This window comes from Diadema antillarum, unplaced genomic scaffold (assembly GCF_040938485.1).
Source record: "Diadema antillarum isolate AM-2024a unplaced genomic scaffold, OU_Dant_1.0 seq00001440_RagTag, whole genome shotgun sequence".
In the NCBI taxonomy this organism is placed as follows: Eukaryota; Metazoa; Echinodermata; class Echinoidea; order Diadematoida; family Diadematidae; genus Diadema; species Diadema antillarum.
In genome coordinates, this window is record NW_027272189.1 from 149,098 (window position 1) to 160,995 (window position 11,898).

At 36.7% G+C, this 11,898-nt stretch overlaps 1 protein-coding gene across 1 annotated transcript; it reads right to left on the reverse strand.

Moving 5' to 3' along the window:
• Positions 1-1,723: 1,723 nt before the first annotated feature.
• LOC139709503 (uncharacterized) lies at positions 1,724-11,156 on the reverse strand. Its single transcript, XM_071621465.1, has 6 exons — positions 10,423-11,156; positions 7,720-7,789; positions 6,720-6,785; positions 6,148-6,228; positions 4,798-5,026; positions 1,724-3,639 (listed from the first exon to the last, which is right to left on the reverse strand). Exons 1-6 carry the CDS (start codon positions 10,771-10,773, stop codon positions 3,429-3,431), a joined length of 1,008 nt encoding a protein of 335 aa, XP_071477566.1. The 5' UTR covers positions 10,774-11,156; the 3' UTR covers positions 1,724-3,428.
• Between the last annotated feature and the right edge of the window lie 742 nt (positions 11,157-11,898).

Here is an 11,898-nt window from a genome sequence, read left to right on the forward strand (position 1 = left end):
ATTTTTTTTTTTTTCGGAAGCGAGTTTCTCGGCGCACATAAAGCTAGATGGAGGAATAAAGAACCTTGTGGGTTTCTTTGCTTTTCTGAGTAGCATTGTTTCTTCGAGAGAAGCTCCGTTCCCGCATTTCCAACGAAAGAAAAAAAGTGTGTGAATTATTATTTGTAGAGAGACGTGTATCATACGAAGTTTATCTTGTACAGGCAAAAATGAACTGGACCGTTATACATATTAATTATTTTCAAGATTGTATATTATGGTTTCTTACAATTTTCGCACAAACGTTGCCTACTTCTATTCGGTATGTGCAGACACACAGTGCTATGAGCACCGGTATTTGAGGAGCCTTGTAACTTATTTTCTAATAAACATGTGATGCTAAAATATACAGAGTCGTATCTTCTTCCGTGATTTCTGGAATGTCGTGCCGCCATGTCTATATCCGTGTCATGTGACATTTAAGCAGACAGTCTTGTCACATTTTTTTTTTTTCTTTAAAAACGAAACTGAAACAAAGTTCATGCTGTATTCACCAGCAGTTATTTCGGCACACAAATTTTCGAGCGATTCGCTCTTTCTCAAGTGTTGAAACTGAGAGAACAATAACAATGTTAGTGAATACAGCATGAACTTTGTATCAGTTTTGTTTTTGATTATATTATCACGCCAACACGTGGACAACTTACTCAATATATATATATCTTATTATGTTGTGATAAAAACCTAAAATGGCATTAAAACGCTTTATCCTGGCGAGGAAAGCGCATGTTTTAAAAACATATTATTTTAATGCCATTTTAGGTTTTTATCACACACACACACACACACATATATATAACTATAATGATAATAATAACTAATAATTATGTAATATAATATAATAATATAATAATAATAATGTATAATAATATAATTAATACATAATATATGATATTAATATATAATTAATATAAAAAATGTGATAATATAATATAATATCATAATAATTATAATAACTATACATACATATGTCCTGACGTGTGAGTATCAATATTTTGCTAGAATTGAATATGCATATATTTCACTCAGGTTTGTATAAGGGAAAATGGTCATGGTATTTCTCTGTAGGACATTACACCACACACAGCAAGCAATCAACACGTTATAAACCATCGTTTCAATACTGGACACACTGTTCTTCGGCAGACTTTGTCTGATTTATTTCCACATTACAAAACAAAAACGATAACAGAAGAGAAACTGTACATCACTGGAGCGAGTTATCGAAATCGTGTCAACAAACGGATACAAATTATTACTGTTATGTACACGCATATAATGATTATTATTCTGCCAGAGTTGTATTATTTTGTAACAATGAGGTGAAAGGAAAGAGGGCGCCAGTGATCGAGTATATATCTTTTTTTTTCTGGAAAATAATAAATAATTCCTCAGACAAAGGTCACCTTTTAGATGCAGTACTAAACATGAATATATAATCCAGCTTTAATTCTTCACACAAAACCGATAACATAGGCTATAAGCATTTTTTTTTTACAAATAAATACAACACATACTGACGATATTTTAGAAAAATATCACAATTACAACATACAAATAGAACTGCACTTGTATATACAACCACGACGCTCTGACGCAAGTCTTCAAAACATATCAGAGGTCTATGTATTATATGCGTGACATGATAAAGAAATGGAAGCAGAAAAGGAAGCAATTATAGTTATGATAGCGCTGTGCAATATTTACAAAAGGTACAAAATGTACTATATACTGTAGAAGCTGTACCTGTCTTCCCGCGTCCTCAAAATGGGACGAAGGCCAATGTTCAGTTTACAATATTTCACAGCTTGATAAATTTAGAAAACCGCCCTGACTACGGTAATCTGCGGACAACTCTGTTCAAGTTGAGCAAACCACTTCTGACGCATTCATAATGTCACGCATACTAGCATTTTCCGTAATAAAGGTTACTATGAAAATCCCAAAGCTTTTGTTGAAACTAACTTACATACGCTGTGAATACAGCACTATGAAACCAGTTTAGCGTGTCCAACTTTCAATTCTCCAGTTCACAGTATGAGGGCAATCAAATAAATTAGACGCCATGACAATACCTTGATGCTTAATAACACTTGATAATACCAAAATCATCTGTCATTTAATATCGGAGAATATAACACATGATTTAATATGTAAAGATGACAGTGCTCTTCTTTCAAAATACTCAAAACAGAAACCCTGGGGATGAGGTTGCCTTGAATACACTGAATACATTTCAAGGGTGTCTCAAATCTTCTTAAATTCTGACTCAGCAGTATAACAACCCTAATAGACATATTCCACTATAGTCCTTCTTTACAGTTATGTCTCCTTTGTCGCATACACTATTGATTCGCCCCAATGGTTGTAACGCAGACGACGCAAGGAGGCGGTAAAGCACTTCAACAAACTGTACCATTTTTTTTTCGCCGACATGATCAGATGGTTGACGTATTCTTCTATCTTATAACGTTTTGTTATGTCTACTGTTGTTTTGTGAACTATGATCTTCGTTAGATTGTGAATGTTCTTAAGTAACAAGGTGTTAATCAAACAATTGCTAAATGAATTGATAAATAAATAAACAAAACATGTCTGTCATTATAACGTCAGCTGCCCGGAACATTAATTTGACGTTAAACCCGCAAAAGGTCAGGGCAAAAATTACCGCATTACGAGAATAAGTTACTCTTCCTCTCTCCTTTACAGCCGTCCTTGTTGTTCGCACAAATTACAGCTAGATAAAAGAATGATTTGATCTGGGCTGCTGCCATCAAAAAATACATTCTTCCTATCATAACGCAAACATGTGGCGGAATAATGATCCGGATTTAGTACCGTCTGAGGCATCTAGTAAGAGATAGCAGATCAGTCTCTCACTACATACAGTACTGAGCATTGAATAGAGAACGGTTACGTAATTTCGCATCATTGTCCCCACGTGATCAATATGCATGCTAATGATTACTTCAAAAATTCAAGCAATGCACATTCATGATACCAGTGAAATAAAGAACCATCTTATTATTATCAGAATTATCAGAATTTGAGCAATGATGACGACACTGGTATCAAGTTATCAAATTACACTAAACACAATCGAAAAAGTAAGAATTCGGGTAGAATTTTAGAATATGACTACAAACGCTGGTATTATCAGTGTGAAGAGTAGGAATGTATAGAGATATTAATGTATTTTATTTTAGCCTTTTGGTTACACACATTACCATTTTCGTGATTTCGTGTCTATTGGAAAGGAAGCCAACTTCTTCAAAATCCTTTCCATTCTATTTTTCATTCTATCGGACGGTTTGCTTACGTGGATTTTAGGACCTTATGCAAAACTTATCAACAAACAAGGCTGTATTTAATTATTCCATTAATCATTCCTAAAAAAGTGAAATTGGTGTGCATCGAACAGGGGCTTGTGTATCTGAACTCGACATGAGAATCAAACCAAAGTAGGAGTTTTGCCGGTCAATGCTGTAGTAAGCATGTAATCTTCCAGCTGAAAAGGACGGTCGAACGCCCAGTTCGTCAAACTTTTCCAAGTAAAACACACCCGCTATGTGTTTGGAGTCTCTTGCATGAGTGCCATTCCTATATATTTACAAGAGAAAACAAACAAACAAAACAAACTGTGAGCAAAAACGAGATCATACAGGGTTAGAAGACTGACTCAAGGGTGAAACGTAGTTCTCGTTGGGTCTGCAGAGGTATATATTGTGCTCCTGCGATAATTGATCCTGTCGCATTTTTTTTTCCAAGGACTTAGGGTTAGGATAAGGGTTGTGGTAGGGTTTAAGGTTTAGTTTGATGTGAGGAATACGATAGGGGTTGGGGTTATGGTTGTGGGTAGAATTTATGTCATGAATTTATGTTGGCTTATAAGCATACAGACTCAAGGAAACAATTGACGCAGGAACAAAAATATGTCATGGAACGGTTTGCAGAACTGTCGATTTTTGCTCTAAAATGCACACATAATAATTATGCAACAATGAAGAAGGTATTAGTATTAGTACTAGTCTCAGAGCATTACCAATCGATTATTGATGACCGGACAAATCATGTATTTTGTGCATCTAGAGGACATTGTATACTATGAAAGCACAGTTTGACAGTCACACGTAATTATTAACTACCCCCGACAAAAATAAATATGACCTTTGCAATGTCGATTCAGCTGTATAGTTATTTGGAGCAGAGGATGTCTATTTTATTCTTTCCTTCTTTTGATAAGGAAAATCGAAGATTGTACTGGCCAGTGAGAGGCTATAAGTGCTATAAAATGGTGATGCCATCACTTGGCCATCTTGATTTCACTGCACAATTAAAAAAACATAACTTTGTGAAAACATGTGCTTATCTGCGATGCCGTGACATTCTTAGCCTCTGTGCAGTGTTCAGAGTTCTTTCAATGTTTTTGCCAATTAAGTACGGTTAACATTACAGTTCCAGTAGCTATTTATTGGAACTGTAATGTTTGACCTAATTCATCATACTTTACTGCACGATATCTCCGATTACATAAACTGTATATATATGTATATGTATATGTATATGTATATGTATATATACTGTATACCTGTGTATGTATGTATATATATATATATATATATATATATATATATATATATAATCAGTGACACTCCACTCAAGAGAAGGTCTGCAATGATCTTTATCTGCACATGCTCAGATTGTAACTGCATGTGAACTGGCTTATTGCCGAAAAGGTCACCACTGAAGTTTACTTACTGTGTAGCCTCGCTCTTGATCAGTTCAACATCCGTCCCCGTCCCACACGCCCCTTTCCGCACGATGCGGTGGCCCACATAAAGTTGCGGAATGTTGCTGTCACCTACGGTGACCTGGCTATAGATGAAATAGTACCCCGACACTGGTACGATTAGTTTCGTGTCTTGCCTCATATACATTCCGCGCTTGTGTGCCCCATATTCCTCAGATGACCACCGGAACCATTCGCCTGCAGCGAAAGAAATGTAACACAGGATATAGTTATACTCCAAAAAGAAAGAGTATACAATTACAAGTGCATCAGTCAAGATATTATAAAAATCGGATAAAATTAGGGAAGTTATAAAATTGTGCTAATTTTTGCAAAACGGTTCTGGAACAGGTATGATGAATATGATTGAACTGAATATGATATGACCTCATAATTTCCATTGATCGTGTACAAAATATAAACGGTAAAAGTTCAATATTTCTGCAATCAACGTATGAAATAAAATATCACTCCTGACGGAATAATTTCATAAAAATAACTAATCTACATATTAGGATTTGAGACTGGGATATACATACGTTTGAACTAAAACCGGGAAATTTCAAGATTATGTGTACAAACTATAATATGTATAGCAAGTTGTGAGGGAATGACATCATCAACTAACTTTTCTGGATATTCATATTGGCTGTTCGAGAAGTGTTTTATGAAAATTAGCAAAGCCTAAATACAGTCGGGACAAAAAGGAATGATTAAGAAATGCATGTTCATGACACTTCATTCCTGACAGACAGATAATGATGCTATAATACTGATTTGACTCCGTGATTGAGATTACATTGCCAGATTACCACGATGGGATCAAAGGAAAATAAAGTTGATGTTCGCAACACTTGACAAATACTTTATATTAATGATATTCTTTGTCTGAATTTCATTCAATATCAGGTTCTTTTTCACAATAATATTAATTCAAAAAATCAGCAGCTGTTCTTCTTACTTGTGCTTCTTCTCCTTATCATTATTATTATTATTATTATTATTATTATTATTATCACTATTATTTATTCGGCAATTCTGAATCACATTCTTTGCTTGAACATACAATATATGCTTTTTATTCAAACAAACTATGTATAAAAAAGGAAAACTGTGCGTAAATCGCAGAAAAAAACTACACACACATACTTTTTTGTAACCTTTATTAAATTTCTATAATTTCACATAACAAAGTATTCATCTTGAATGTATGCAACAATATTCAATCAACAATGATTAATCAAACAAAACAAACACACACACACACACAATAAAAACATATGACCCATTTTGTGGAATGTGTAGAATTATGAGCTTACTTGCTCCGTAGTTTGAAGGGCCCGAAACCGACTCGGCAGTTGGAACCAAATGCGACGTTATGTGTCCAGGCTCGACATGTCCTGATGGAAAATAGAAAGAAATAAAAACCTAAGTTACATAACAAAAAAAAAAAAAACCAAACAGCATCGACTTAATGAAAGAAGAGAGAAAGAGAGTTAAAAGAACAGACACACTGGGAAAGAGAGATATTATATATTTGTATGATTATTATTGAATTTCTATTATCATTATTACCAATATTGTTATTGGAAGGGGTAGGCCCTATTATCTCTATCTTAAGTAATTATCACATTAACAATATTATCATTGCTGTTATTTTTATCATAATCATTGTCATTTATATCATCAAAATTATCATAAATAGTATTGCCATTATCACTATCGGTAATGTATCACCACCAAAATTCTCTTTAAAAGATAACAATAACCATAGAATAGTCTCAAGGTGATTTGTCTTTTCCCATGAATGCTGCATTGGGTTTTAAAAAATGTCATACTTTCACAATTGGTACGGTGATTTCACCAATGGAAAAACAAAAGCAGACTTTACCTCTAGAAGGCATTTGGTGGCGCCGAACACCGTGTCTGGACATGTGACCGCCAGCAGATCTCCTCCCTGTATTAAAAAAAAAATAGATAAAAGAGATCAAAAGTAAATTTTAGATAAGCGCTACTTCGGAAACATTCCAGCTTGCAACAACAATAGCAACAAGAACAACAGCAGCAACAACACCGACAACTGCAATAACTATATAACTACTACTACTAGTACTACTACTACTACTACTAGTACTACTGCTACTACTACAACAACAACAACAACTACTACTACTACTACTATACTACTACTACTACTAGCAGTGGTAGTAGTAGTAGTAGTAGTAGTAATTATGATATTGATTTCACTGTGTAAGTGTTTCACTACGAATTTATAATTGTTTAGAGACTCTCCAACTAAGGGTTGTCTTTAGTTTAACTTACTATAGTGTGATACTTCCATGAAGCTTTTTTTTTAATTTCAAAATAACTTAATGAACTGCAAACCTGAGCCACCCGGTCATAATCCCAAAGTAACGTTAAATTTACGTGAAATGGCATGAAATAAAGATACGACAGAGAGAATCTGAACATTTTCTTTAGTAAATTTAGATGCACAGCACCTTATAATGTTTATGATCATTATGATTCATTGTAAAAAGAGCAAACTCCATTCTGATTAAGTTGGGATAGCTGCGACTGAAGCTGCTAAAAACGAGGACAAAAATAACAACATTAACAGCAACAACAACAACAGCAACCCTCATCGAAAATAATAGGAAAATACAGAATCATTTTAATCATGACTTCAAAAATATTTATTTGTTTTGTTACAAATGATATATCAAAGGAAAGATTTTATCTTGCTCTACCAGATGACAAAACTTACTTTAAGATGTTTAAAATGGCGCTTAATTGTTTTGACCAAAAAAAAAAAAATCAAAATTAAGAAAAGAAATGTTCTTGGGTAGTTACAAAATTTTGTCTAGAGATAATTTCAATTTTAATTCTACCTCTTTTTCCGTGATCCACTTCGTTATCATGAATTCCTTCGTCAGGGTCTGTCTCCATGTAGTCGTAGTCCTGTGTGCAGGAATAAAAAAGATCCAACATTGAGGGACAGTACTGTTGAGGGAGATTTAATAGAATAACATCACGAAAGGTGTATCTCTTCCAACTCTCTAGATATTTTCTACGCTATACCACAGGGGTGTCCTTCTTGATCTGAAGAAAATGTCGTTTTTGCCTTGGGAGTCTGTGGCATTTCTTTGTTAGCAGCTCTGTTGCTGCTCTGTTTCTTTATCAAAATAGCGGAACATTATTTTCTCTCTCTTCCTTTCTTTAAAACAACAACAACATACGACACAAGTACGATTTCGATATGTTTGTGCTGCCCAACACATACATGATGATCCCTTTTAAGCATTGATCTCGCAGGTCTTTTTTTTTCATATATATATACAACTGTATATAGATAAAAGATGCTGCACCCTAGGGAGCTCACATTGACTCATTTACGTCAAAAATATACAAGACAACGTAGCTTTATTACCTCTAAAACCCATAAGAAACTGATGTGTGAAATTCACCATACCAGTATCTTTATTATTAGCCCTTGGGCCTACCCCTGAGTCTCCATCGGGGCCACCGGGGCAACTTACAACAACTTTGTGTTAGCTTATCACTACAAACAATTTTTATTGGAAATTGGTGAAAATTTGACTCCCTGTAACAATCTGGCGAACTGAAGGATGATCAGGCCTCGTATCTTTTTTTTTTTTTGTAGGGGGGGGGGGGCGCTTTTTATAGCCTTTATTCAGACAAATCAAATGAAATTGTTACATTGTAATGACACAAAATATAACTATAATACAATGTTTAACGGAAAACAAAAGGTTGTGTGCAATGTAGTATAGATGAAACATACATAAATTGTACACATTTGACATGATTCATGAATGTACAATAAACACCTCATACAGAAATGGAATATACATAATTCTAAGACACTCAGCCTTCCTACTCGAGGAACGGAGTCACCAGTCTGAATCTAGTGAGAAGTTATCCACAATAGCGCCCTCACATGGCAATGTCGAGAGTGGATCTACATTGCGCCCACGGACTTTTGTGAATCAACACCCGACACTTTTCAAGACAGCTACTCGGTATCAGTTCTTGGTTTTCACGGCGAAACAAAATACTAAAATAAATGCATGTACGAGTTGGAGAGATCTGGGATTGAAATTATGCTTTTTGTGAATTTATGAGATTGCTTGTAACACTTGATAAAACCTTTACATGGAAATGGAATGCCCACTCTACGTTCGAACTACCTTTCACGAGATTCTGAAGACTGAATCAGAAGAAATAAAATTATTGAAGTTTCTTATCAAAGTTAGACTGTAAGAAATTATCTACACATGAACTGTGTTAAAGGCCTACTCTGTACTTTACTATCTAGTTATTTCAATATTCTTCAAAATGCCGTCCTTTGTGCATAAATTAGAGCATATTCAATCTGCAAAATTTTTTGAGCACTTTTTTTTTTCACTTTAAACTCCTCGGTTTAGTCAACACCCACCATGCCGAATAACCATCTTGAAAAATCCAAAATCTTCATAGCTCAAAATCCAATAGAACATCAAACATTGATGTCAAACATCATAATCAATATTGACTGAACACTTGACGGTGAGACATTCTAGATCAAGCACCACGAGCGCCCTTCAAAGGCGGATACCTAAACAAGATGCCACAACCGCCACCAACCGCCATCATCAACATCAGTATAATGTAGGCTCCTACATATTTTCTAAAGCACGTATTGCACGGAATGAATATTTTGCCGATATCTACGCAACACTTTAAATTTTGTTACAGTACGGTGCAATGACATTATGGACTGCAGTATGCAGTTGAACTAATCAATTAAAACGTGTTCTGACGTTTTCTTTTCTGCCTGAGATTTATCAACTTTTGTGTGCACAGCTTAGAGCCTTATGTTTATTAATTCATAAATCCCTTTAATCCTTGTACGTCATCCTTAAAAACAACAACAAAAAACTTTTCGTACCTCTGCTTTCACGTCACATAATTATCGTCGTCGAGTTGATATTCAACTCCAAATTGTTTTCCCAAGCCAAAAGTATGCAGATAAAAGAATCATGACGGGGTGAGAATAAGCTGCAGAGAACCGCTGATTCAATGTATAATAATTAAATCGAGTCAAACTATTACTATACGGCTTATGGTGGCTTGGAAATTGTTCCTTTGCTGCTTACAGCCATGTGTATAATGTTCACGTCAATGTTTCACATTTTGAGCCAGTGTTAACTTCTTGGACCAATTCTGGAGCGGCAAGTCCCATACCTATACCCACGCATCTAGACACGGGTTCAAACATGGTATGTGCCTCCATGTCACGTATACAACGATCTCAAGTTGCCGTACCTTTGTCCTCCGCTTTGAACGTGACAATAGTGTACTATTTGCATTGCCACCTTGAAACTCACAGAGGGAAAGGCAATAGTTCCCTTATCCCATTACCCCCCCCCCCCCCCCCCCCCCCGTCCTCCTCCTCCTCCTCCTCCTCCCTCACACCCCTCGGCCTAACCCGGACATGGCTTCGTTTTTCGAACCCCTCCCCCCCTAAACTGAATCGTTGCACATTGTAATCTGTGTTGCTACCTGGTTAAAACATTTGACAATTGGCTCACCTGGTTTCCGGGTCTGTACGACGCTACCTCACTGGAGTCCCAAGGGTCCATTGGGCCGGCGTCCGCAACGACCACACTCAGCTCCGATTGCAGGTCGTATATTTGATTCTGCATACAGGCCATTTTGGCGTACAGGAGAGCGAAGCCCCCGCAGACGGCTATCGCTAGTATGAAGTAGGCCAGAGTACGTCCTGCCCCGCTCGCTCCGCTCCCACGATTTCTTCCGACGAAGTGCGGCAGTCGCCCGTTTGAGGCAGTCGTCTGGAATTGGATGGACTTGTGGCAAGGAATATCCACGATCGCTGAACATTGTGGCGGGATCAGTGACGCTGTGTCCTGCTTGGATTCCATAGTGGATTTATCGTCTTCAGTGTCTATTCTCACGATCAGGATAAGCTGAAAATTGACGCGGGAAAGAAAGGATTTTGTTGTTGTTGTTTTATACGTAATATTCGTAACGAGAGGAAAGTGTGTCGTCTGCTGAAAACTTGCTTCACTCTGAGTGCACAATTTGGAATAATTCAGCCTCGATGTTCTGCTTCTCAACACAATGGCTGGAAATCAGAAAGACCTGGCGAATATTTCAACAAACATGCAAACAGGTGAGTGACAGTGTCCTTAAAAAATCACATCTATCCCGATTAAGTTGTAACAACAGCCACTCCTGCATCCTAAACAAGACGGCGCCGCTGTTTTACGCCTATCTCTGGCCAGCGATCCGCCGTGGTTGATGGTGAGAGCCTGTATGGTCCCAGCGTAGGAGCAGAATTTAGCTATGTTTGATCATAGCTGCAATCAAATAGAACTTTACTACGTCTGTCTAATGTCTATCATCGTAGGCGTGTTTTGTTTCTTTTTGTTTTTTAAGCCAGGGCCCCTGAACGCGCACAGTCTCCGCTCTCGTTGAGCGTGCGAACTTTGACACGATTTCACGCTCATGTTTGGAACACTCTGCACCAATGCAGTGAGCAATCACACGCATCAGTCAACAGAACGAAAAGATTGTTACTGAACTGGTAGAAGTCTATGCGTGCAACGAGCGAATTTGCCGCTCGTTAAATGGTGCATGATACCACGAAGTTGATGACACAAAATGATACACAACCCATTTCATCTTGCCTGCCTGCTACACCATTATCTGCTCTGCCAATATATTATCAATCAAATAGAAACAACTTCCGGAGAAATAAAACTCAGAAGCTCTTATCTTGTTTCGCGATATTTGCAAAAAGAAATAGTGAACAAGCTAAGCGGGAGGTCTCTCAAAGTTTCTACATCAGTGGTCTCTTTCACACAAAATATTCCAAAAACCATTGCCTTCTATATATGTGTGTGTCCATTAGGACAGCTCAAACCTTGATGAAATGGTTAAAGGGAAATTGCCCTGTGACATTACAAGTGTTGTAGAGTTCCATGAAGAGAATTAGGTGACGTATGAAATCAACCGGAACATTGATAATCCACCGCGTTTAACAG

Coding starts and splice junctions, on each gene's coding strand:
- LOC139709503 (XM_071621465.1), bottom strand. CDS start 10,773: ATGGAATCCAAGCAGGACACAGCGTCACTGATCCCGCCACAATGTTCA. Junction 7,790..10,422: donor CGTACAGACCCGGAAACCAG/GTGAGCCAATTG, acceptor TCCTGCACACAG/GACTACGACTACATGGAGAC. Junction 6,229..6,719: donor CCACCAAATGCCTTCTAGAG/GTAAAGTCTGCT, acceptor ATTTTCCATCAG/GACATGTCGAGCCTGGACAC.